Genomic DNA, 27,543 nt, shown 5'->3' on the forward strand with positions numbered 1-27,543 from the left:
CCAAAGAACCCTCTTTAATGAGGATTTTCATACTTGGTGTTCCTGCATAGGATCAGAATAGTCTCGGTAGGAGAAAGAGTATATTGTTGGATTTCCTTACATTTTAAACATAACTTAGTATTGATTTTTACATATATATATATATATATACACACACACACACACACACACACACAATAATACAATAATACGGGAAGCCTTACCCTGACTATCAGTTTTTGAACTGACCATTTTTACTGAAATTAAATATACATGATTACTGATTTATGATATGTAAATATTTTTCCTCCTAATTAGGTCTCGAAATACTGCAAATAGCCATGCCTGAAAACAAGACAGCTTCCTCTTCTCCCTCTGGAGATGATCAAACCAAGAAAGGTAAAGTTATCCGTAAGCGGTTTTCTTTGAAACCAGGTCATAGGTCAGTGATGGCGAACCTTTTGAGCTCGGCGTGTCAGCATTTTGAAAAACCCTAACTTAACTCTGGTGCCATGACACATAGAGAAATTTTTTGATATTTGCAACCATAGTAAAACAAAGATTTATATTTTTGATATTTATTTTATATATTTAAATGCCATTTAACAAAGAAAAATCAACCCAAAAAAATGAGTTCGCGTGTCACCTCTGACATGCGTGTCATAGGTTCGCCCTCACTGTTAAGTGCAATTCAGTCGGTCACAGAAGGAAGCAGCTCCAAAGGCAGTGAGGCGTCTTCTTCAGACTCAGGGGTCACAAACCCAAACTTGCGGGGGCAGGAAGGTGAGGGGAGTGGAAGGAGTGCATCGGTTTAAGAAAAACCCACTATCTGGATTAGCTAGGAAGTGGAGGATATCTGTATTTCGATGACATGAGATCCAATATTTGGAATGCTGGCACAAATAGTGGTCATCAGTTAAAATTAATTTCTGTCTCTTTGGCATCATTCCTCCATTAAGCTCCCCATCCTCCATGCAAAACAACCGACCTCTATAGAGAGCGTTCAGTTCATCAGGCAAAGCACTGACATGCCTATGATCAGGCCTCAGTGTCTGTCACTATGTCTTGGCGGATTCTAAGCTTTTATGCCCAAAGCAATCATTGCTGGCTGAGGTACTGAACCTAGTTACCCACCACCCTTCAGACACGTTTGTCATTAGCTCTGTCATTAACGTCACACACACACTGCGTGAGGTCTTATTTATTAATTTCCACCAGATAGGATTTAACATAATATTTTTCTCAACATCAACACTAAATTCTTTCCTTACGTTGTGTCCATCATCATGAAACTATTGTGGTCGTACCAAAATACTTATCATACTATAAGTAATTGGCCCGTAAGTTTTCTTACTTAGTTTGTCCTTGTCGGATGTTCACAATTGAAGTAGAGAATGTTTATTCATTTTCTATTCTCTGAGAAAAATAATATAATATTTTAATTACTTTTCTTGACTGTTTGGCTAAATTTTTATGTTTTAATTTTTAGGGACATGTTAAACTATTGATATAAAATATTCAGTAGTTATAGGACTATTTAGACTTTCTACTTATTCTTAATTCACTACTGGCAAGTTATAATTTTTTCATTTAAAAATTTGGTCATTTGGTTAAATTTTAAATGTATTAAAACAAAAGTGTTATAGTGTCTTATTTATACCTCTCTCTATATGCAGCTATTCCTCCTTTACATTCATGACATTGGTTTTGTTTCTTCCATTTCTATTCTTTTGTCTTGAGCAATTTTGCCAGATGTGTTCATTTGTGTTCACTTTTTCAAAGTAATAATTTATGGCCTTTTTAATGATCTCTAGAGTTTTGTTTTGTTCTTTTTTTTGGTTTACTTTCTATTTCATTAACTTCAGGTATTATTACCTCTTCTACTTTCTTTTGGTTCCCCGCCCACCCTCCCCAGACACGCATATTCTTAATTAGGATGCTCAGATAACTAATTTTTTTTTTAGTGTTTTTTAATTTTCAAATGTAATTATTTAAAGCTACAAATTTCCCTCGACATATGAGGTAAATAAAAATAAAAAAAAGAATTGGACTGTCATATCACACTTCAATGAAGTAGAGATTTACTCAGTATGAAGCTTTACAATAAAGTACTTATAAGCACTGCTGTGTTTAACTTTAATTCACACATCATAAAAAGTTACCTCTCTAGACTGTACAATCCAACGTTTTTAGTATAAGCACAGTATTGTGCGACCATCACCACTATCTAATTCCAGAACACTTTCATAACCCCCCAAAGAAGCCCTAGAGCAGTGGTTCTCAACCTTCCTAACGCCGCGACCCTTTCATACAGCTCCTCGTGTTGTGGTGACCCCCAACCATAAAATGATTTTTGTGGCTACTGCATCACTGTAATGTTGCTACTGTGGTGAATCGTCATGTAACTATCTGATATGCAGGATGTATTTTCATTGTTACAAATGGAACATAATCAAAGCATAGCGGTTAATCACAAAAGCAAGATGTAATTATAGATGTGTTTTCCGATGGCCTTAGGCGGCCCCTGTGAAAGGGTCGTTCGACCTCCAAAGGGGTCGCAACCCACAGGTTGAGAACCGCTGCCCTATAACATTAGCCGTCACCTCCATTCTCCCTCCACCAGCCCCTGGCAACCCCAAATATACCTGCTTTGTGGGAAGATCATGGGCCTGGTGGACAGACCAGCTCCTGGCGCCAACCTTTTGCCCTCTGGCTGGCGCCCAGCTCGCAGGTGAGCAGGTCAGTAAGCCCTGGCCTCGGAGCGGCCGGAGGCCAAGAACCCAGCCGCCGTCCAGGCGGGTGGAGGGGCTGCCATGGGCCCGGCCAGGTGAAGGCCCCGGGCGGGTTCCTCCGGGTGAAGGAGAAGCACCTGGCCTGGTGCAGGTGGCTGCGCCTGGAGCCCTGCCGGGGCCTCACCTGCATGCCTGTGGAGAAGCCCCGCCAGCAGCTCCTACGTGGGCCCACCGGGGCCTTCAGGCCTCCCCGGGGCTGTTCGCCGGCGGACTCTGCCCGGAGGACCGGACCACCGACCCCAGCAAGGAGCGGACGGACCGACCAGCACATGCACGCAAGTGGCCTCGCTGGGGGCCTCGGGCCGCCACCTGGCGGGAAGCCCGAGTGCACGTGGCCGGGCCCACAGGGCCTGGTGTTGGGGGCTGCAGCACCCTCACCTGCAGCGGCAGGAAGGCCTGGGGCTGGGGAGGGGGGGGAGGCTGTGCAGGAAGCGCCTGTCCTGCAGGTGCGCATGCGCGGAGACCTCCCTGCAGTGACGCTGCGCACCTGGCTCCCGATCCGCCCGCGGCCCCGCGGCCCCCCGCGGCCGCTTCCTCCCCGCAAGCCCGGCCACCACACCGACTGTGGAGCCCACCTGCCTGCGGGGTGCAGGGCCCGCGCCCCATGTGTGTGGGGAGGGCGGACCTGCCCTTGGGCGCCACTGCTGCCCCAGGGCCCACCGGGGCCTTCAGGCCTCCCCGGGGCGTTCTTCGGCGGACTCTGCCCGGAGGACCGGACCACCGGCCGCAGCACAGGCCGCAGCGGGGACTGGGGGCCCGCAGGTCTGAAGGCGGCCTCCGGGCAGCACCGCCCGGGCAGCGGGGCAGGAGGGCAGGAAGGCAGCACTGCCCAGGGCAGGAGGGCAGCGGGGCAGGAGGGCAGGGGGGCAGGAGGGCAGGGGGGCAGGAGGGCAGGAAGGCAGCACTGCCCAGGGCAGGGGCAGGAGGGCAGGGGGGCAGGGGGGCAGGAGGGCAGCACTGCCCAGGGCAGGAGGGCAGGGGGGCAGGGGGGCAGGAGGGCAGGAGGGCAGGAGGGCAGCAGCCCACTTGGCCCATCGCAGCCACAGCCACAATCTTGCCCTCGGCTCGCACCTGCGACACTGCCCAGACAGGGATGCCCACCTGGCAGGTGTCTGAGTGCCTCTCTGTGCCATCGCTCAGCACAGACACGGATGCCGCTTCGTTCCATATTTATTTCAACATTTCAGAGGTAACAGAAGTGCCCTGGCGGCAGGTGTGCGAGGCAGGATGGGGCCCCAGTTGGGACATTTCATATAAACGAATTCGCAAAGACAGTTGGCTTTGTGTGCCTGTCTTCCTTTAAACTAGAATTTTGTCAAGGTGCCTTTACGTGGATGAATACTATTCCTTTGCACAAATAGTCCACGTGTTGTGTACACCTTCATCGACAGGTGGATGTTTGGGTCATTTCCATTTTAGGGCTGTTAGGCATAACGTTATGAAAATCCGAGTACAGCTTCTTATGTGGACATCTGTTTTCATTTCTGCTAGGTATACACTCAGGACGGGAATTGCTGGGTCGTTTCGTAACTTGATGTTTAACTTTGTAGTTGCCAAATTTTTCTCAAAGCATCTGCAATAGTTTACATTCCAAATAGCAATATCTGAGGATTCCAGCTTTTCCACATCCTTGGCAACACTTGTTAAATTCTGTTTTCGCCTTTTGAAAATAATATTATAGGCATCTTAGTGGGTGGGAGGTGGCATCTCATTGTGGTTTTGATTTGCATTTCCCTAATTACTAATGATGATGAGAATCTTTTATTTTTTTTCTTATTAAATTTGTTGGGCTGACATGGCTTAATAAAATTATATAGATTTCAAGTGTACATTTCTATGATACATGACCTTTATATTGCATTGTGTATCCATAACCCAAAGTCAAACCATCTTCCACTGACACATATTTGAGTACTTTACCCTCCACAATCCCTCCCTTCCTGTCTGGCGACCACCATACCGTTGTCTGTGCCTGTGAGTTCTTGTTTTTCTTGTTAGTTCATTTGTTACTTTCAGTTTTATATCCCACATGTGGATGAAATCAAAGGGTTCTTAACTTTTTCTGCCTGACTTATTTGGCTTAACATGATATTCTCAAGGTCCGTCCATGAGGGGGATATTTAAATGTACTTACTGGCCATTTGTATATCTTTTGAGAAATGTGTATGCACATCTTTTGCCTATTTTAAAATTGAGTTCTTTGTCTTTTTTATTGTTCAGTTGTAAGAATTCTTTATATGTTCCAGAAACTAGGCTTTTATGAAATACTAGAGGCCCAGTGCATGGATTCGTGCACTGGTGGGGTCCCTCAACCTGACCTGCACCCTCTCACAATCTGGGACCCCTCGTGGGGATGTTGGAGAGCCCGTTCTGGCCCAATCCCCGCAGGCTAGGGAGAGACCCCCCCACCCATGCATGAATCTGTGCACTGGGCCTGTAGTATGCATATAAGATCTTTGGTTAATCTCTTCCCACCCACCCTCGTCCCCCCTCTCTGAGATTCATCAGTCTGTTCCATGTTTCCATGCCTGTGCATTGAGTGTCTGCCCCCTGGTGGTCAGTGAGCATCATAGCTACTGGTCGAATGGTTGCTTAGGCTTATATATATACAGATACGATGTGCAAATGTTTTTGCCTATAGTGACAGTTGTAATTTCACTTTCTTAATAGTATTTAATTATTTTAAAAATATATATGAACTGCTCTCTGAACTTTTTCTTTCCTTTCAAAAAGATAATGCCACATCACAAGCATTGGTTCCCTTTGGTGCCCCTAAGGAAGCTGTTGAGATTTGTCATGAAGATAAAATGACAAATACTGAAGGTGAGGACTGAATGTAAATTGTAATATATGTAAACTATATTTATAGTCACTCATTAGTTTTTGATATCAATATTATATTGAGCAAAAAACCCTAAGTATCAATTAATAGTTAACAAAGTAATTATATACAATATTAAGAATACAATATTATAATTTATTTTGTTAATTACATATTGTTAATTGCAAACTTATTTATAGTAATTGTTTATAATTTCACAAAGGTTTGAATTTTTAAATTAAACATTTTCTTTTATTGCTTGTGCCATCACTGGCAGGTGCTGGAAACTTCCAGTTTAATGAGGATATGTCTTTTAGAAGAAGAATGAGGACTGATGTTTTAAAGGTGTGAAATCCAGACTTAAAAATTGTTCAATGAGAATCCATAAAACATCTCTGAAAGTGTTGCTGATATGTGGAAAGAAATGATGAATGTGCACATTTGATGCACAGGGGCTCATAATTATATCTTAGGTCAGTCTGGTGGAGAACTTGATATCAAAAACTTTCAATCTTGATTAGTAAATTTCTGCTCTGGACATCTTCAGTTTGACAGGATAGAATGGAATAAGTTGCCATTTTGATTCTTTACCTACAAAGTATGGAACAAATATATTACTTTGACTACAGCATCAGGTAGATTGAGAAGTGTAAAAGTAATCCCTTAAAATAAAGCTAGAAATGATTGAGGTACAGTCAAGAAGCATTTGAGTTTCAGGCTCAAGAGCGTGAACTTTATTTCTCAGCCTCTAGGCCTCGATATGTTTAAGTAGAGACGTTACATAACTATGCTTGGAAATATTAGTCTGCTTTGCAGAATGATTTGGTTACAGGAGGATATAGGGAGACTGATTATCTTTTCATTACAGTCCAGGCTTAAGGTAATAAGGCTTCATTTATGAAGGATCAATGGCTATGAAAGATGGGAACTCAGGAGACATTATAAAGGAATAAGATTTGTTAATAACATAGGAGCTTGAATGAAAAGAGGATTCCACAATGATTTAACTGTTGCACACTTTGATCATGGGAACAGAGATGCAAGAAAGGAAATGAGGTTGAGTGGCATGAAAATGAGTTTAGTTTCTGAAATACCGGCTTTGCAAATGGGTTTGTCTCTTTACGACTCCCTTTGGCTTGTTGACCTTGAAAAAGTCCAAATGTTTAATACCAAGTAGATTGGAGGTAGACCTGTCATCAGAAGTTTCCTCTTGGTATATCTTTAGTCTCTCTTCATAGCTTTACTTGCCAAATCGTTCCTGATTATCCGCTCTGAGTCGGGTACCATTCTCTCTGCTTGGGATGTACCAGGCCCCTCCAGCAGAGCTCTCTGCATGAATCCCTTATCTTGTATAGCTCAATGTCTGAGGATATCAATGTGTTTCTTTTCCTCTGTAGCCTTTCTGGCTTTGGCATGCAGTTTACTGTTGTCCTGAATTTCTGTATTTCCTTATTTGTGGTATAGCAACTCCATGGGTGCATTCTAATTCTAACGACATCCTCCCTCCTGCAAAGGGTCCCACAGGTCCCACCTTTCCGTTTCTCCACTCAGTGTAGGGTCAGGCTCTAGGAAGGATATGTACGTTTTGACATGGAGTTCAGGGTAAAGATCAGTCTAAAGATGTTTAGTTGGGGGGTTAAGCACTTAGCGGAGATAACTAAGAGGGAAAGTTATTTCTTACCAAGACTCATGCCTACGAGGAGAAATAGGCAATGAAGTGAGAGAAAGTGATCGAAGAAGAGCATTTCAGGGAAGTGTGTCTACTCTTTTCTGGAGTATAAAGAGTTAAAAGAGATGGAGAATGATAGGAGGTTATTGGATGGTGTTACTAAGATCTGGTGAGTGATTTTTTTTGTTATAAAACAAATTTATTGAGGTAAATTTTAAGTACAATATAGTTCACTCATTTCAAGTCTGCAAGTCAGTGACTTTTGACAAATATACAGATTTATTTTACCGTTATCTTAAACAGGATATAGAATCTTCCATTTTTTAAAATATATTTTATTGATTTCAGAGAGGAAGGGAAAGGAAGAGAGATAGAAACATCAGTGATGAGAGAGAATCATTAACTGGCTGCCTCCTGCACACCCCACACTGGGGATCGAGCCTGCAACCCAACCCGGGCATGTGCCCTAACCAGGAATGGAACCCTGTCCTCCTGGTTTATAGGTCGACGCTCAATCCTTGAGCCACATGGACTGGGCTAGAGTCTTCCATTTTTCCAGAAAGTTCATTCATGCCCTCTGTAGTGAGTCTCATTCTACCCATTCCCCATATCCACTTATAGGGTTTGAGTTTTACCATTCTAAAATTCCAGATGCATGGTAATTATTATGGCTGGGTGAATAAATCATGTACACACCCATGTCACTGAGCAAGGAGAGTTGACAGTTCATGAACATAGTATTTTTACAACGCAACCAGCCAGTCCATATTTTCTCTCAAATGGAAGTTTCTTGTTGCAGAGTCTCCACAAACCTCAGCTCTGGCCCAGATACAGGAGGATCTGTCCGCTTATACACTGACGCTGAGCACGGACATTGGGGTTGGGCAGATGGTTAGAGAGGATGAGGGTCCTGCTTGAGCTGAGTTCTTTGACCACCCTGACCACCTGTGCACAGCCTTCACCAGGAGCAGCTCTGTCAATTAACGTTTGACTAAGACCATTAATTCTCATTGCATCATGGGATTTTAGGTGAAAAATATTTTATATGGCACCCTACCAACCCATTCACTTATTAAATGAGAAATCTCGGGTTAGAGATTGAGTAGTTTTAGCTTAGGAAGCACAGTTAATTATCAGTCAAGTGGAAAAAAAATGAACGTGGACACCTAGTTCAGTGATCGAGGTGTCTCTTTAAGGTGGGAAAAATGAAAAAGCAAAGCCGAGTAGAGGTTTAACCGATGCCATGCATACATTAGGATAAAACCAGTAAGAAGAACTCTAGAATTCTGGTTCTGTCTTGTGCTGCTTATGATGCCAAGTCTTTTCCAGAATTTCAGTGCAAAATGTAACTCATAGTATCTTACACTCCACACTGTACTACATGTATGATGTTAACACCAAGCCATAGGGGTGCTATGGAAATTAATTAGCAATCACACAATGGGTTGAAAGTGGCACCTGCAGAAAAATGTTAAATGAGTCATTACCATCCTTGTTTTCCCCACATTTAATGAAGCAAAGCAAATGTTTTGAGTGTAAGGACAACTGCCTAGTTGTTAAATGTCTATTAAAATCTTCTTATTTCTAGGAGGAAGGGCAACATGCCCTTATCAAGATACTTGGTCCTTTGACTATTACAGAGATGAAAGTATGCATTTCTCTGTGTATGAACTAAAGAGGAAATATGTAATATAACACATGGGAAATAGTCATAGCAAGTATATGTGTTCAGTATGGCCAAAGTAAACTGGTATCTTGAAGGAACATTCAAAAACAAGTGAGATGTGAAGCCTTTGAGATGCCCTGAAATATGTTTATAGGACTGCTCCTCTTTGCCACATTTTTAAAAATAAGAAAACAACCCTTGTAGTATAGCTTACATTCCATAGCCAGGGAGATGGAGTTCAAGTACCAGCTCCCCCGCCTATCAGTTGTGTGGAATTTGACATGTTTTATAACTTCTCTCAGCCTTAGCTTCCTCACTTGTGAAACCAAGGTAATGTATATATGTTCATATATACACAGATACACACATGTATTCAGATTTATGGGATAGGGCCAAAACTTTTATTTTACAAATGGTACAGATATGCCATTTTCACAGAAGTTGTACTTTTGGAGGAGGAGATTAGGAGACTTCGTTTAAAAGACTGCAGTTGCAACGGAGATACCTAAATTATGGACAACTCTGTAGGTTGGCATTGAAACAAAAGGCAGTCAGTAGGCAGTAGCATTACCTCTGTGTTTCTCAAGGTCAATTGAAATGAGGTCGTCACACTCTTCTCATTGAGGCACCGACCCTATTTTGTGTCTTGCATTTAAGATCAGTAACTATAATCATTTAAGATGAGCAGCTATAATCCAGCCCAGTAGAGTCCTTAGACACAAAAGGACTGCAAGGAAGCACTTTGGTGGAGTTTCATGGACAGCTTTGCTGTGCTTCTGCAGCCTTCAGATGATGCGGGACATGCCAGGATTAGAGGCACTGAGGCACATCAGACTGAGTGGATTTGATGATGAGCACAACTTGAATGCTCTGGTGAGGACATCAATCACTCTCTGTAAGAGACTCCAGTTTTCAGAAATGGAAGGTAGAAAATGAGGTTATTATGAGGATGAAGGGGACTTTGTTTTATTTTTTGCAGCAAGAAAAACTAATGCTGGATTTAAGGAAGAAGTCCTTCAATATATGAGTGGATGGATATTACTTGCATTGGAAGAAGTGGAATCACTTTGAAGGGAGAATTTAAAATATATTTCAAAGTCATTTTTAAAATTGATTTAGAATTTATTTAGAAACAAATGAATTAATGTTTTCTGCCTTTTTCTTTACGTCGCCCCCCCTCCCCCGCCATAGTTAGTTCATAATGCTATGAAACACTTAAACTTAAGTTTGAGAATGTATTCTCGCTTCTTAGAATCATTTTTATTTCTTACATTTTAAGTCATATATGATTTTTTTAGATTTCAAAATTTTAGAAGGTTCATTCTGTAATTGTGACATATTTATCTACCTAGTTGTTAAAACTTTGAGTATTAGTTTTAATAAAACTGAATATTTTTGCATGTTCTCAACATCAAGGTTACTACACTGTGTATAACTGATGAGTAACTTCTACTGCCTGCTTTATCTTTAGTGGTGAACGAAGGCATTTACTTTGGTTACCCATCTCGGCGTCACAGCTGTTCCTTAGTAAATATTCCTTCACCATGTGTCAACAAAATGATTTCACACATTGAAGATGTGGAGTCTAAAATAGAAGGACATTTGAAACAGGTAAGTGACATTTAAAATGCTAACACTGTTACAAGTGCTGTAAAGCATACAAGGGTATGTTAGTTAAAGAACCTAAGGAGTTGTTTTTTACGAAAGTTGAAATAGTTTCTAGAACCTTTGCTTAGCGGTCTAATTTTCTAATCTGGACGTGATTTTGATAGTCTCACTTCAGAAGGGTGAAACAACCTCATTAAATAGATTCCTCCCCCTACCTGTTTCTTATTTATCCGAAGGCAATCATGCTAAGTAGTAATTTCCATAAGCCAACTTGACTAGTAAATTAAATAGTATTTACATTCTTTTTTGGGGGACACTAAACTGATTAGATGATTAGACGAGGACACTGGTGTATGAAAGGACAGTGTGCCCTTTTTAATGAGTTATTTTGTTCTAAAGAAATACCTAATAGGTCTGTTAAACAGAATATAATTATTCCTTCTTTGTCTTTTTAACCTGTTAGTTTGCCTTTATTATTCTGAAGGGTGTTCATTCTTGAAACTACTGAACATTCAATTATTTTCAAAGGATGATTTAGAAATGATAAAAACATTCTCACACTCTTCTAAAGATTATATTTCTAAGCAGTTAATGCGCAAGTAGTGTGTTCACCTGGGAGGGTAAGTTTGCCAGAGAGCAGAGACCTGTGCTTCCTCTCTTCCTTCACCACTGTTACAGGATCGCTCTGAGAAGGTTCTGGGGGGCCACCTGTGATGCTCGGTCTAGGGTTTGGTTGCCTTCAAGACAAGCATTATAGTGCATTTGTTAAAATCTCAGGCTTTATAACTACACTAGAGGCCTGGTGCACGAAATTCGTGCACAGGGTGGGGGTGTCCCTCAGCCCAGCCTGCACCCTCTCCAATCTGGGACCATCTGAGTGATCTCCAACTGCCCATTTATGCCCGAGCCTGGTGGACAGTTGTATATCCCTCTCATAATCCAGGGCTGCTGGCTCCCAACCTCTTGCCTGCCTGCCTGCCTGATTGCCCCTAACCGCTTCTGCCTGCCAGCGTGATCACCCCCTAATCACTCCCCTGCCAGCCTGATTGATGCCTGACTGCTCCCCTGCTGGCCCAATTGCCCCTAACTGCCCTCCCCTGCAGGCCTGGTTCCCTGCAGGCCTGGTCACCCCCAACTGCCCTCTCCTGTCGGCCTGGTCACCCCTAACTGTCCTCCCCTGCCAGCCTGGTTGCCTCCAATGCCCTCCCCTGCAGGCCTGGTCCCCCCCAACTTCCCTACCCTGAAGGCCTGGGTCCCCCCCAACTGCCCTCCCCTGCTGGCCTGATTGCCACAATTGCCCTCCCCTGTCGGCCATCTTGTGTCCACATGGGGGTGGCCATCTTGTGTGTTGGAGTGATGGTCAATTTGCATATTGCCTCTATTAGGATAGGACATGCCGTGACCTTCAGGGAAATGGAGAGGCTGTGTTAAAAGTGCCAGCATAGGACATGTATCCAATATGCATTGGCTATTGTTATTTCTGTAGTACTATTCGTATCCCCCTATATCAGTGTTACATTATTTCTGCTGCTTCTTTGTTAGTGCTGCCTTCTGTTGTCCACCCAAGAGCCTAATAGAGAGCAGGCACCCAGTACATGTCTTTCGAATGAAAAAAATAAATAGGGACCTGAAGCAGAGCCTTTCTTTTCTAGATACAACTGAGGCACCCATCTATCTGCTATAGTAAGAACTACCATTTACCAAACATCTGATATTCTTTAGGCACTCAATAAGAATGTATTTTTGTGTTTATCCTTTATAGGAATCCTACTTTACTGGTGAAAATTCTAAGACTTAGACAAATCAAGTAATTTATATGTCACAGCACAGGTAGTAAGCATTAGAGTTGGAATTTGCACTGAGTTCCATCTGACTCCGAAGCCCATTTCAGCCTCTGTTTTATGACCCCAAAGGGCTGAAAAAGGTCTTAATTCTCATAGACATAGAGTGCCAGTTGGCATTTTGACAACATGAAATACACAAAATTACAATGTCAGAAAAAACACACTTCTAGACAAAAACTGTGATAATAACGTAATGTGTTTACAAGTTGATAAATATGATATACATATAAACGGCATGTAACTTATTGTGAAGTAAATGCTCATAATCTTTTTAAAATTTTATGACTTTCTATTTTTTTAATTAAAAAATATTTTATTTTATTATTGAGTCTATATTTGATAGATTTGCTGATGTTGAACTGGTCAATAGAGTAAGTTTACTTAAGTTTCTTATGCTATACTAATGGCCCGATGCACGAAATTCATGAAAGGGCCTTGTCCCTTGCAGCCACGGCAGCTTGCCTCGGCCCTCACAGCCCGGCTTCGTCCAGAAGGTCGTTCGGCTGTCCGGTCTAATTAGCATATTATGCTTTTATTATTTTAGATTCTTGTTTAGGTCACCACAACTATTGATTAGATGTTTATCTATATTTTGAGGATGAACTGGTAGCTACCTATCTTCTTCAAAGATGATGTTTTTTCTGACTAACCTACTACAATGAGAAAAGAAGTTCCCATTATATTTTGCAGAAATGAAATTTTGGTAATATTAGTTAGACAACTTTACATTCATACTCTTTCTTCAGAATTTTAAATTAAAGAAAATGAAGGAAACCGGACTTGAAAGAAATCTTTAAAAAATAGCTTGTGAATTTTTGATAAATAAAAGCTTTATTTCCAAAAAGGCAAACACATGAATTCTTATGGAATTTTCCTTTAGATAATGTGCATTTTCCTATAGATAATGACTCAAAATCAGCTAATCTGAGCTTATTCCTAATTTCAAATAAAATAGATGACTTGTGTAAGAAATGTTTAAAATGAATAATTATCCTGCAGGAAATACTGAAGTTTTGTGTGTGTCTGGGTACATTTCAATGATCCCAGAATGCCTGAATGAAATGCAGGGAAAAGGCATTTCTCCTCAACATTTTTTATCACTTGAAAACATCTACCCAATTAAAGTTGTCAACAGAAAGTACCTTGCAGAGGAGATGAATGTTTGTCATTCATTGCCTACAACCCCAGGCACTGCCTTGTCCCTGCTCAGTGCTGGGCGACAGGGGCTCCCCCCTTCTCCACATTCCAGCGGGACTGCGTGTGCAGAGGGCAAAGCAAGGCCGAGGAAAACAACTGGTGATGTCCAGCCAGAGCCCTGGCCCCAGCTCCCATTGTAACCCCCATCAGGAGCTGCACAAAGTAATTCTTTTTCTTGTTGTTAATCCTCATCCGAGGATATTTTCCATTGATTCTTTTAGAGCTGTGGTTCTCAACCTGTGGGTCGCAACCCTTTCACAGGGGACGCCTAAGACCATCAGAAAACACATATATAATTACATATTGTTTTTGTGATTAATCACTATGCTTTAATTAGGTTCCATTTGTAACAATGAAATTGGGGATCACCACAACGTGAGGAACTGTATTAAAGGGTCGCAGCATTAGGAAGGTTGAGAACCACTGTTTTAGAGAGAGTGAACAGGAGGGGGAGAGACAGAGAGAGAAACATGATTATGAGAGAGACTCATCGATTGTCTGCCTGCACCGACTGGGGCCAGCCAGGGATTGAGCCTGCAACCGAGATGCCTGTCCTTGACCAGAAAGGAGCCCTCCACCCTTCAGTCCTCCACTGAAGCTCTAACCACAGAGAAACACTGGGTAGGGCTGACCTAATGTGTGTTAGTGTGCGAGGTCTGCAGAAACAAGTGCCACGGGATGGGCGGCTTATGCAAAGGAAACATTCTTCTCATGGTTCTGAGGCTAGAAATGCACCCGCAATGAAGGTGTTGGCAGGGTTGATTTCTCCAGAGGCCCGTTCACTGGGCTTGCGGATGGCCGCCTTCTCCCTGTGTCTCCACATGGTGTGTGTGTGTGTGTGTGTATGTGTGTTCGCGCGTGTCTAAATGTCTTTTTTTAAAATTAAATCTTTATTGTTCAGATTATTACATTTGTTCCTCTTTTTCCCCCTATAATTCCCCTCCACCCAGTTCCCACCCCACCCTCCTCCCTCATTCCCCACCCACTGTCCTCATCCATAGGTGCACGATTTTTGTCCAGTCTCTTCCTGCATCCCCCTCACCCTTTCCCCCCCAAGAATAGCCAGTCCACTCCCTTTCTATGCCCCTGATTCTATTATAATCACCAGTTCATTCTGTTCATCAGATTATTCACTTGATTTTCAGATTCACTTGTTGATAGATGTGTATTTGTTGTTCATAATTTGTATCTTTACCTTTTTCTTCTTCTTCCTCTTCTTAAAGGATACCTTTCAGCATTTCATATAATACTGGTTTGGTGGTGATGAACTCCTTTAGCTTTTCCTTATCTGTGAAGCTCTTTATTTGACCTTCAATTCTGAATGATAGCTTTGCTGGATAAAGTAATCTTGGTTGTAGGTTCTTGGCATTCATCACTTTGAATATTTCTTGCCACTCCCTTCTGGCCTGCAAAGTTTCTGTTGAGAAATCAGCTGACATTCGTATGGGTACTCCCTTGTAGGTAACTGACTTTCTTTTTCTTGCTGCTTTTAAGATTCTCTGTTTGTCTTTTGCTCTTGGCATTTTAATTATGATGTGTCTTGGTGTGGTCCTTTTTGGATTCCTCTTGTTTGGTGTTCTCTGGGCTTCCTGGACTTGTAAGTCTATTTCTTTCACCAGGTAGGGGAAGTTTTCTGTCATTATTTCTTCAAATAAGTTTTCAATATCTTGCTCTCTCTCTTCTTCTGGCACCCCTATAATTCTGATGTTGGTACGCTTGAAGCTGTCCCAGAGGCTCCTTACACTATCTTCGTATTTTTGGATTCTTTTTTCATTTTGCTTTTCTGGTTGGGTGTTTTTTGCTTCTTCATATTTCAAATTGTTGACTTGATTCTTGTGCTCCTCTAGTCTGCTATTGGGAGTCTGTATAATATTCTTTATTTCAGTCAGTGTATGCTTAATTTCTAGTTGGTCCTTTATCACAACCTGGAGGGTCTCATTAGATTTCTTGTAGATCTCATTAAGTTTATCGGCAGTTTCTAGAACATTCTTGAAAAAGCTTAAAAGTGTGGTTTTGAACTCTATATCCAGTAGTTTGCTTTCCTCCATTTCTGTCATTTGTGTCCTTTTTCTTTGTCTCCACATTTTTTATGCTTCCCTGTGTTGATAAAGTGGTTTTCTGTGCTAAGTGTCCTCTAGGGCCCAGTGGTTCAGCCTCCCCAATTACCTGAGGAGGACACTCTTGGTTCACCCTCTTGTGGTCTTTGTGCACAGTCTTATTGTAGTTAAGCCTTGATTGTTGTAGGTAACACTGGGAGGAATTGACCTCCAGGCCAATTGGCTGTGAGAATCAGCTCTGTCTGCAGTGGGAGAACTGTGCTGGAGACACCCCTCTGGGGCAAGACTTGCTTCAATGGGGCTCTGCTGCTCACTGATTCTGCCCCCTGAGTGTGTCCTTTATGTTTCCACGGAGCTGTAAACTGGATGCTCTCACTCTGACCTCTGGGTTTCCTGGCTCCTGGATCTCTAGGGAGGTGCTAATCTAGCCTTTGCCTGAGGCTATCCAACAAAAGCCTCCCTGCAGGGCTTGGGTGGGGCGGGTCCCACGGGATCAACAGGGCGGGGCTAGCAGTTATGGCTGCTCTCAGTCTTGCCCTCAGAGGCTCTGCTTCTCAGTGTCCCGGTAATCTCTGCAAGCCCCTCGGAGAGAAAGCTGCCCTCGAGTTCCGACCGATGCCAGACAGTCCCGCTTCTCCTGTATGAGTCTGGGTCCCTAGAGACTTGCCCGGAACTGGAGCTCAGAGCCTGAGACTCCCTCCCGATTGAAAACGACAACCACGCTCTCAGCTGCCAGCCCGCTCCGCATGCACCTCAGCAACTTAGTATTTTACTTCCGCACTGCGCCTCCTCTGAGTCTCGGTATGCTTTTCTCTTTCCTCTAGTTGTAGAATTTCCACTCAGCCAGCCTTCCTGTGGTTCTGGATGATGTCTGTTCCATCTTTTAGTTGTAGTTTTGAAGTGGTTGTTCGAGGCAGCAAACTCTGGTGTTTACCTATGCCGCCATCTTGGTTTCTTCTAAATGTCTTCTTATAAGGACACCAGTCCTATTGGATTAGGGCCCACCCTAGTGACCTCTTATTTACTTAATTATCTGTACAGACTCTGTCTCCAAATATGGTCACATTCTGAGCCTAACCGGCTAGGGTCATCAAGTAATCCTTATTTTGAGTTGCAGATCATCTGATTATTGTGGATTTTATGGTGAGGAGTCAAAGCAAGCAATGGCTTTAATTATCTCTTTCTATTCTTTAAACCTCATGTTTTCGTACTCCAACTGTTGGAAAGTTTGTGCAGCGAGGAAGACAGACTGGTCCCTGAAGCATCTAGCAGGCAGCGCAGGGAAGGGAGTGTTTGCCCAAGTGCAGGTTTATTTAACTCTCCTGCTAAGGCCCCCAAGTCTGAAAGCCCCAGGTTCTCACCTTTTACTTTGTTCAGTCCACAGTGATGTTTCCTGTGGTGAGGTTAGGCTTTTCCTGGGGACTCGATGAGTGCAGCTTTGATAGGACGGAGTGGGGTTAATGGCAGGGAGAAAGCAAAGCTCTCTCCAGGCCAAGCAGCTTTTCCTCTTCTTTTAATTTGCAACAGTTTCACTTTTGTCAAAATTGTCCATTATGTTCCTCTATAGACTCTTGATTTTTAAAATACTACTTTATTGAGATAATTTACATGCCATAAAGTTTGCCTTTTAAAGTGCACAATTCAGTGGCTTTTAGTGTATTTTTCAGAGTAGTGTAACCATTGCCATAATCACAAAAGACCTTACATTATATGATTCCATTAATAGAAATGTCACAAATAGGCCGGTCTGTAGAGACAGAAGACAGGTGGATAGTTTTCTAGGGGTGGGTGACTGCTGATGGATATGGCGCCTCCTCCTGGTATCATGCTTGAGTATTTTTAATCAGGGTAATTTTAATCTTTTATTAGATAAAGCTCTGTATTTAATTAAAAGTGGCCATCTACTTTGGGTAAGAAATACATTATAGGAGTGAAAGATCCATCTTTTTTGGATCAACCATTATAACTTGTTTGCTCCTGATGCCACAGTGGTTCCCTTTCTGTCAGGATAAATGCTTTAGAGCCCTTGATTAGCAGAAATGCATCTGCCATAAGCCTGTCCATCCACTCATAGCAGTTTCACTGCAGTTCTGAATCTTGAAAAGAGAATTCTTCAGAGTAGTTACTACGAACAATGTTTCTCTATATTTATTTTTGCAAAGAATAAGAAAACACTACACAATGATGGAAATAATAGCCTGAATAACTTCCCATACAAATGAAGGCTTTCTTTTATTTTTCTGCCACCTTATTCTATTAGACTTGAGATATTTTTATTTAATTTGAAATGATCTACACTGAATTGAAACTTTTTATTTAATCAATTCAAGTCATTAAGATGCAGCCATGATTTAAAGGAATGGCATAGAGAGAAAGCACAGATGCTCCTTGATCTCTGATGGGGTTACGTCCCCATAAGTGCATTTAATACACCTACCTTGCTGAACGTTATAGCTGAGCCGAGCCTGCCTTCGACGTGTGCAGAACACTTACACCAGACTACAGTTGGGCAGAGTCCTCTAACACACTGAGTGTGCTGTAGCGTATTGGTCGTTTACCCCCTTGACTGTGTAGCTGTGGCTGGCTGTGCCACAAGAGAGTCTCTTACCATATGTCACTAATCCAGGAAAAGATTGATTTACTTATTTATTTATTTTAAAATATATTTTTATTGATTTCAGAGAGGAAGGGAGAGGGAGAAACACCCATGATGAGAGAGAATCATTAATTGGCTGCCTCCTGCTTGCCCCCCCCCCCCCCGGGGATCGAGCCCGCAACCCAGGCACGTGCCCTAGACCGGAATTGAACCCGGGACTCTTCAGTTCACAGGCCAATGCTCTATTTACTGAGCCAAACCAGCTAGGGCTAATCCAAGAAAGATTTAAAAGAAAAATTCAAAGTACAGTTTCTACTGAACATGTATCACTTTTGTACCATCATAAAGTCAAAATATACTAAGTCAAACCATCCTAAGTCGGGGGACTGTATGTATTTAGAAATCATTATTTAAAATATAAATAATATATTTTACAAAAATAACCTTATCATCAATAGCAATGACAATAAAACTTTATTAAGTGCTTACTATACTATATCATAGGCTTAATATGCATGCTTTTGTTGACTTCTTTATGAGACTTTGTAAGGAAATGCAGAGGAGGGAAATAACCTCAGAGGTTGGTTTTCCCCGAGGTCTCACGGTCAATGGCAAAACCATCCTCCAGCCAGGTGTGTCTGAGTTCTAAGACCACCCTCTTTATCACTGTGCTGTGTCATCTGTCCCTGAGATGTCAGTGAGGGGGACCAAAACACACGATTGTCAATATGCTTGGAATTCTGATTGGAAAACTTTGCTTTGATTACACATTTCATATTTGTTTTTAATTTTGAAACCTACTACTTAATCATCTGACCCTCTTGACCAAATTTCTGATACATCCCCCCAGTGGTCCCAGATTGGAGAGGGTGCAGGCCAGGCTGAGGCACAAGCCCCACTCCCCCCGCATGAATTTTGTGCACCGGGCCACTAGCCTATAATAAAAGTGTAATATGCTAATTAGACCGGACATCCTTCTGGACAACCTCCTGGACAAAGCCAGGGCTGCAAGGGAAGCGCGGGTCCCAGGTGCCTGCCAGCAGCCAGAGGGAAGCCAGGTACCGGTTGCTGGAGGGAAGCCAGTGCTGGCAGCCGGAGGAAGGAAGGCCTACGCTTGCATGAATTTCGTGCACCAGGCCTCTAGTAAGATTATAACATAGTAGAGGACCTCAACGTTTGTCTAAATAAGCTTACGTTTGAATTTGTAGCATCTTGGGATATCTTCACCATTGGTGAAATCTGTCTTTGTTTTCCTTCCCACCTATTTGTGTCTACAGGAGAATCTGCTAGTTCTGTGGGCTCTGTTTTGTTTTTCTCTAGAACCATAACTTCCATATTTATTAGACAACCTTTCCATCTTAGGCAGAGCTCCAGTGCGGTGAGAGAGTCCTTCTCAGTCACCTAGTCTGGATTCTTGGGGGAAGCAATGATACCTGTTCATCTCACCACAGGCCACCCTTCTATTATTAGCTTGGCTGTCTACCGCCTGTTTATTCTCACAGCCTGGGAATTCTGCAAGAGTTCTCCAGAGAAGCCTCTCATCTCCCCTGAAAGGCCCTCCACTAGTCTTCTGAGCTATACGTTTCTTTGCTCTGTCTTCACTCTCAGTCTCATCAGGTTACTTTCTATTTCTGGGTGTTCTTTTAAAATATATGTCCCAATGATTTTATTGACAGACATATATATTTTTCTCCAGAAATGTTGGTATGAAATGGGAATTGAAGAGAAGTAATGATATATGCCCAATCTAACATCTTGAATTGGAGGTTATTTACAAAACCCATAACATTCAAACTATGTATTCCTTGTGTTTTTAGTAACTTATGCCCCTTAAAGCTCATGGTTCCTTTAGAGTATATCATAAAACAAGACTCCTCCCAAAGAGTGTATAGTCCAGGAGAGAGAAAAGACAAGGATAATTCTATGGAAAACTGAGTGTTTGTGAACTCATGAAATTATGTGTTTTCCACTCTTTTGTGATATATGAAAGTTCAAAGGATGTCATGGATTTAGATTGTGTGGAAAGTCATTTGGGAATAAGGGGCATTTTAACTGGTCCTGATAAAAGTGTAAGAGTTAGAAACACAGATGATGAAAGGTGAGAACAATCAGGCGAGAGTAATAAGGAAAGTATAGAGTAGGTAGTAGAAGTATATTACTGTTTTGGAAACAACAGAGTATATAATTTGACAGAAATATAATGGGATATGTGAAGTGGAGTAGTTACAATTTTACCAGTGAGTTCAAGTATAAGTTAAACTTGCTATTGTTTTCAGAGATGTCTAAAATTTGATTTTTATTGAGATCTTTTATTTTGACAGTTTGAAACTTCTTTGGAAGAACGGTAAGAACCTGTCATGCTTCTTTTATTTGTTCATATTCACATTTAAATGATTAATCTGCTTAGAGGAGTTTTATTTCAAAAGGAACAGAAAATTGAAAGCAGATTTTTCATATTAGATACTAAAATATAATTTTTTAAAAAAGTAAGAATTAGGATATCATGGAAAATGACAGAATAGGGATCTCCAGGGCTCTGTACCACCACTAAGCAACTATAAATTTGGTAAAAATTGGTCAGAATCAGCTTTTTCCAAAATGTATAATCTAGTAAAAAACTCACTACAACCATGGAAGAAGATGATGAAGAAAGTCTGCCGCATTTTATGAGGAGACACGGTGGCATTTTCAATTGCCTCCTTGCCTCCTCCAGCCCCCAGATCAGAGGCGGCCCCGAAGAGGCCTCCTGCACTGGTGTCAGAGGGCACAACAGAGACCTTCTGCTAGAAGAATTGTGGTTCAGTGTCGTGACCTGTCTGACCACTTCCAGCGAGTGTTTGTTGGAAGCGCTAAAAGGCATATCCTTGCCACCACTGTATGAAGCTGTTGATAAGAGTTGGACCTAGCATTGGACAGACCAGAGTGCCTGGGAAGAAGAGGCTGAGCACAGAGGTACCTGAGGAAATGAGGCTTTTCAGAGCTCTCACATATGTCGGGGAATTGAGAAATGCACACAGATGACCAGTCCTGGACACCTGTGGCTAACCTTTAGGCAAGAACGGATGGTAAGAGGAAGAGATGTAAACAGCCTGGATAAGCACTGAAGAAGTCCTCCAGCACAGAGCCCATCTGTGAGGACTGGGAGGCATTCCCCCCCCCCCCTTTTTCTCTCTTTCGGCTCCAGCTGTGGAAGCTGACAGGCAAAACAGAAGCTCACCAATACACCAATGAAACACTTCCTGTAGTGGCCACACGTGACAAAGAATGCAGATGTTGCAAAAAGTATTTAAAAGAATCATTAAACATCATTAAACAAACAAATAAATAACAACCACCCCTAACAGCAACAATCACCCCAATAGACGGAGGCTAACAGTGGGTAGAGCATTATTTAATAATAGATGCTGGGATAATTATTTTTTTTATTTTTAAAAGCAAACAAACAAGAAAAAATACATTATCTTTTTCAAAAGAAATGTTTAAATGAAATTATAACTGAAGGAAGAACATATAATGAATATATTTCTGACCTCAGAATAGATAGACTTTCCTAAATAAATTGCAGAATAACAATGAAACATGTAATATGCAGCCATCAGAGATAGGAAATGGTAGTCAGGTATACAGCTTTCTTTAATAAGAAAAATGATAATTTAATAAAAAATGAAACTCCTTGCTTTGCTCATTTTCTTATAGCCTTTTTTTAAAAATATATTTTATTGATTTTTTACAGAGAGGAGGGGAGAGAGATAGAGAGTTAGAAACATCGATGAGAGAGAAACATCGATCAGCTGCTTCCTGCATACTCCCCACTGGGGATGTGCCCTTGACCGGAATCGAACCCGGGACCCTTCAGTCCGCAGGCCGACGCTCTATCCACTGAGCCAAACCGGTTTTGGCTGATTTTCTTATAACTTTTGTTAGAGAAAAAAATACATTGTTGAAATACAATGAAATGTAGACTAGGATCCAAGAAGTGATTCTGATAATGAGAAATATATCGTTGTTCAACATACAGGACTTTAGCTAAAAGAATTTTTAGAAAAGAAATAACATTTTAATTTGTACATTTTTCTAAAACCTTAAACTTCAAATCTGAAATAGTTTTCTTGCTCCTTGTCATTCATATTGATTCCCCAGAAATTGCTAAACTGAAATTAGAAAAATAGCTCATATAACTTATTTTTTTTTTTAAAAAAATCCCCTTTTCAATAGCAAATCTTTAGGAAATACCAGTTTCTTAAAAAACAAACTGCTTTATTATCTCCTTCTGCCCAGCCGGTGTGGCTCAGTGGTTGAGCATCAACCTATGTCATGGTTCAATTCCCAGTCAGGGCACATGCCTGGGTTAAGGGTTCCACCCCAGTGTGGGGTGTGCAGGTGGCAGCTGATCAACGATTTTCTCTCATCGATGTTTCTCTCTCTCTCTCCCTCTCTCTCTTCCGCTCTGAAATCAATGAAATTATATTTTTAAAAATTTCAGATAATTTGTAACAGATTTTAGATTTCTGTTAATTTACCATGAAGCATTAAGCCCATTAGCTGTTAGAATGTTGCTGTATTAATCTCTAGGAGAGTAGTGTTAGTATGTATATAGTAAGTTTCACCACAAACATTTCCAATTCAGTGTAAGAGCATCACCTAATGTTTGTTTTCCTAACTTGAAGTACAGCCCTCCTGGAGTCATTGGTTCCCTCTCCCCCGTCCCACAGGCGCAGGGCTGCCCCAGAGGACCTGGAAAAAGACAGGAGAGTCGCTAAGCCCAGCAAAGAGGTCAAACCCAAGGAAGAGAGAGGTAAGGCTGGACCGCACACTTAGATCCCCGCAGCTGCATTCGAAAGCTCACTGACTTTTTATTTCATATAGTTCTCATTTTCACTTCATAATGTTTCACAGCTTTATAATTCTTATGAGTGTGTAAGAGAGGAAAGAGCCTCCTATATAATTTGATGAGACATTTGTTCAACAAATATTCATTAACGACTACTATGTACCGTGTACTTGTCTGGGTCCTGAGTGTATATGATCCCGGCTCACCGCTCCAGAAGCTAACTACGGTTCCAGTTCTGTGCAGGAGGGCTTCCTGTGAGAATCAGTCTCCTGTATCTGCACTGGCCAGTACAACATCAGTTTCTGAGAACTGGAAATGTGGCTGGTGAGACGGAGGCATTTAATTTTTAAGTTTAACTTTAACATAGATTTCAGTGAAAATAGTCACATGGGGTTCATGGCTACCGTCTTGGACATCACATTTCTACTATATATATATATGTATATTTATATACACACACATATATATATATCAAGATTAATATTTTTGTCAAGATTAATATTTTACAAAATGTAAAATAATTCATATACTGGATAAAATGTGTGTTAAAATTCTTCAGTGTATTACAATATATTCTTGATATTATATTAACTCTTCCCCAGTCCTTACCACAAAAATTTGTTAAACACCTTCCTTAAGTGAACGGTAACTAATAAACTCTGGACTTTTTAAAAGCAAGAATATTTTATTCAAAGCTGTCATTCACAGTGAGGCTCTGATTCTACTGTTTTCACTATTTATGTCTATAGTGAAGATGAAAACCTCACTTATTAATTTTTTACGATAAATGCTGAGAGAAAAAATATGAGTAGTCACACTATCCATTACATTAACTGCACTTATGTTTATTATAAACATGTACATTTGACTCTAAAACATAAGACAGTATCAAGATAAGGAAGATTTGCCCTGGTGGATTTGGCTCCATGGATAGAGCGTCAGCCTGTGGACTGAAGGGTCCCGGGTTTGGTTCTGGTCAAGGGCACATGCCCGGGTTGTGGGCTGATCGCCAGTAGCAGCTTCTCTCTCATCATTGATGTTTCTATCTCTCTCTTCTTCTTCTTTCTTCTCTGAAATCAATAAAATATATTTTAAAAAGATAAGGAAGATCTATTGCAAATATTTATGCTAAAAAAGTCAGGTGGTTGCTCACTCAATATGAACTAATTGAGATAGTGTTCTAGAAAAAAATTGAGAGGTGTTAAATGCAATGAATTGGAGGCCTTCCAAGTTACACACAGCATTTATTTTAAAATGCTTTGATAGAAACAGTAAAAAGACATCTTTCAATAGCATAATGGACACCTCACCTTTGGACAGAAATCTATCTAATCAGAAATGCTTTACTTTCAGTGCCAGTAATTCCATCATGTGTTTCAGGCTGAAATCTTGTTATAGAGATTGAAGGGATAGTAAGTTGGTTGGAGAACCCAGTGCTTAATGTGTATATTGGCATTTAACAAAGCGGACAATTAAGAATATGAAGTTTACAGGATGTGGTGGAATTTGAAAAAAAAGAAGAAGAAGGCTGTAGCCCAAATAAATAGAGGCCAAATAAAGGAGAGGTCTAGAAAAGTAAAATTTTATACCTTGCAATTGAGAAACCTGCTTTTTAAGAATGCTACTCAGGCAGATGCTGAATTTCTTAGCCAAGAAACTGTGTGTGACTGTTCAGCTTCCCCTTACAACCATTATGTCACACCACCTTCTCCTAGGAGATTACTGTCCAAACACAAAGCAAAAGAAACCAGAGGCCTGTGAGCTGCCTTTCCTCCAGAACTGGTTTTACTGTTTCTCCCCTGCTTCTGTGCTTTGGGGGCTTTGCCTTTCTTGAGACTGTGTTTGCTTCTGTCTTGTTATGTCACGTTTTGGCAAAAGCCATCGCTCACAAGTGTAAATGTCACCAGGTGTGGCCTGTGTCCGTATTCCTTACTGATCTGTTTCCAGGGAGAGAGCATATTGCCTTGGACTTCACAGGCTCTCTATCCGTTTCTTACATAACTAGATGAATGGTCATAGTAATAGTTTCATTAACATGAAACCATGTCACTCCAGAGCTGTGAACCAGGAATCACAAATATCTCTGATTAAAGGAGTTAATTTGTGTTATAACTGAATAATTAGAATTTGGGAACAACAATAAAATTTTGGCAAGGCTAAGTAGGAATGTTATTATCTGAAAGGATAAAGAATATTGTGTCTTGTTTCTAGTAACCACCTGAGGATGTCCAATATGTATCTGCTGTGTGATGATTATGATTTTCTTTTCTCACAGAATGAGAAGGAAACAGAAGCATATTTTCAAAATGCAGCTTATAAACAGAGCACTTGTTTTTTCCCTTCAGATAAGATATTATACATGGAAGATATTAGTTGAGATTTCTATTCTAATCGTTTTATGAAATGTCCATTTAAAAACCTGTCTTTCGAAATGGATAATCAACATTATGATTGTGTGATAATGTCTTTAAAAGTTAATGGTCTTTAAAAGGCTAATTTGTTTTTCTAAAAATTCTCTCAATTATATAAATACTAAATATAGTGATACAATTAGTACTCATGTTCCCACCGCCCAGTTTATAGGCTGGCTCATTAACAAATGTGAATGCATTTTCCTATTTTAAGATGAGAAGTGTCCAGAATTAAAGCAGGAAATGGAAACATTACTGTCAGAGGCCATTTTTCTCATCAAAAGTCTAGAAACTGACCGTGCAGAAGCTGAAGAAGCTCTGAAGCGACAACAGTCACGAAAGAAGAAGATAAACAAGAAAATTGATTATTGGTCAATCTGGAGACTTCAAGAAATGCCCATGGCTGTGCAGAAAGGTAATAATGAGGCTCGTCTCATCGTACCACCATTGACTTTGTTAGGCAGGCATGAGTAATCGATTGTAGAGCGGAATAAAACATCAGCTCTGTTTTAATGACCCTATTCCTGGGATTTTGCATCCAAACGGGTATACTTCTAATCGATGCTGTTAATGGCAATGCTTAGTGGGAAGGAATGCATTGAGCAAACCTGGACCTGCTGTCATCGGTGTTTGAAGTTCCTTTGTATTCATGGGACCCCGGGGGCATGCAAACTTCCTGCTCATGCTTCATGTAATGACTGTAGTGTTTGAGGACTAGAAATTGAAAGTGATTGCCGGTTAGTGGTATTGGCCACATCTTTAAACATGAAAGTGCTAAGGGGTATTTCAGCAACTGCATGCATCTACTTTGGGGAATTCAGCAGTAAGTTTTATTGGTAACTTCTAGGAGGCAATGAAACTTAAGGTGTTTCCAAGAGTCATGCAGGTAACAAATGTTTCAAAGGAAAATGCTGTTGTTTAGACGCCAGAGGGAGGGACCTATGGTGAGTTATTAACCAGTCTACAAGCATTTGATTTCTTATTCTGCAAACACTGTACCTGCCTATCAGAACATGCCTGACGATATGTGTCTTCCTGAGGCTGGAAGTTGTTTGTGCAATCAGAGGGTAAAAATGTTAATTCAGGATTTATATGTTTTACACATAGGTTACAGTAGGGCGCTTGCATAACCTGGCATTTAAACCAAGACACCTTTGAGAGAAAAGAGAGTGCTGTTATTCATTATGACTTTGGGAGAACAGCCATTAACTCAAATACTTTGTAAAAATGAACTCACACATACACCTGTTAGAATGTTATAAGTCTAAATCTGTAGTCCCCAGGGTAGGGCATACAAATTTCAGGGAGTGGCAAGAAAAGATGAGAATTTTTGTTTACATTGTTTTACATTTCCCCCCCTTATTGTGCCTGATACAGTCCCAGTGTCCAGTGGTTCCTCGCTTTGTGATTTTAGTAAAGTGAGCTACATGAAGGTTTAGTGGCTTTTTCTCTCTTTAAAGCAGTGGTTCTCAACCTTCCTAGTGCCGCGACCCCCTAGTACAGCTCCTCATGTTGTGGTGACCCCCAATTTCATTGTTACAAATTGAACATAATGAAAGCATAGTGATTAATCACAAAAACAATATGTGATTATACATGTGTTTTCGATGGTCTTAGGTGACCCCTGTGAGAGGGCCATTCGACCCCCAATGGCGTCGCGACCCACAGGCTGCGAACCGCTGCTTTAAAGTGGCCCTGAGGTAACAGCTTGAACTGCATCTGTCACTTCCTCCTGGGGAAGAAGAGGAGCAGCAGGAATGGGCCAGCGCCGAGGCTGGGGTGACTTCAGTCCAGGCTGTGTCTATGCTCTTTTTCAGCCCTTTTTCTAAAGAGTGAACTATAGCCCCACTGGCACGGCTCAGTGGTTGAAGTTTGACCGATGACCCAGGAGGTCATGGTTTGATTCCAGTCAGGGCACATGCCCAGGTTGCTTGATCCCCAGTGGGGGGCGTGCAGGAGGCAGCAGATCCATGATTCTCTCTCATCATTGATGTTTCTCTCTCTCTCTCTCTCCCTCTCCCTTCCTCTCTGAAATCAATAAAAATATATTTTAAAGAGTTAACTCTAAAAAT

General features: G+C 41.3%; 1 protein-coding gene across 1 annotated transcript in view; it reads left to right on the plus strand.

Annotated features, from left to right (window-relative positions):
* Positions 1-320: 320 nt before the first annotated feature.
* Positions 321-27,543, plus strand: part of CCDC178 (coiled-coil domain containing 178) — a gene marked incomplete at both ends in the record, with an annotated part of 171,446 nt that continues 144,223 nt past the window's right edge. The window contains 6 exons of the mRNA XM_081096576.1: positions 321-378; positions 5,505-5,594; positions 10,399-10,538; positions 20,551-20,573; positions 22,942-23,024; positions 25,686-25,886. Of these exons, the coding sequence (XP_080952702.1) occupies positions 321-378; positions 5,505-5,594; positions 10,399-10,538; positions 20,551-20,573; positions 22,942-23,024; positions 25,686-25,886 (595 nt within the window). The remainder of the gene's footprint in view (positions 379-5,504; positions 5,595-10,398; positions 10,539-20,550; positions 20,574-22,941; positions 23,025-25,685; positions 25,887-27,543) is intronic.

Source organism: Myotis nattereri (assembly GCF_964212035.1).
Source record: "Myotis nattereri genome assembly, chromosome: 8".
NCBI lineage: Eukaryota > Metazoa > Chordata > Mammalia > Chiroptera > Vespertilionidae > Myotis > Myotis nattereri.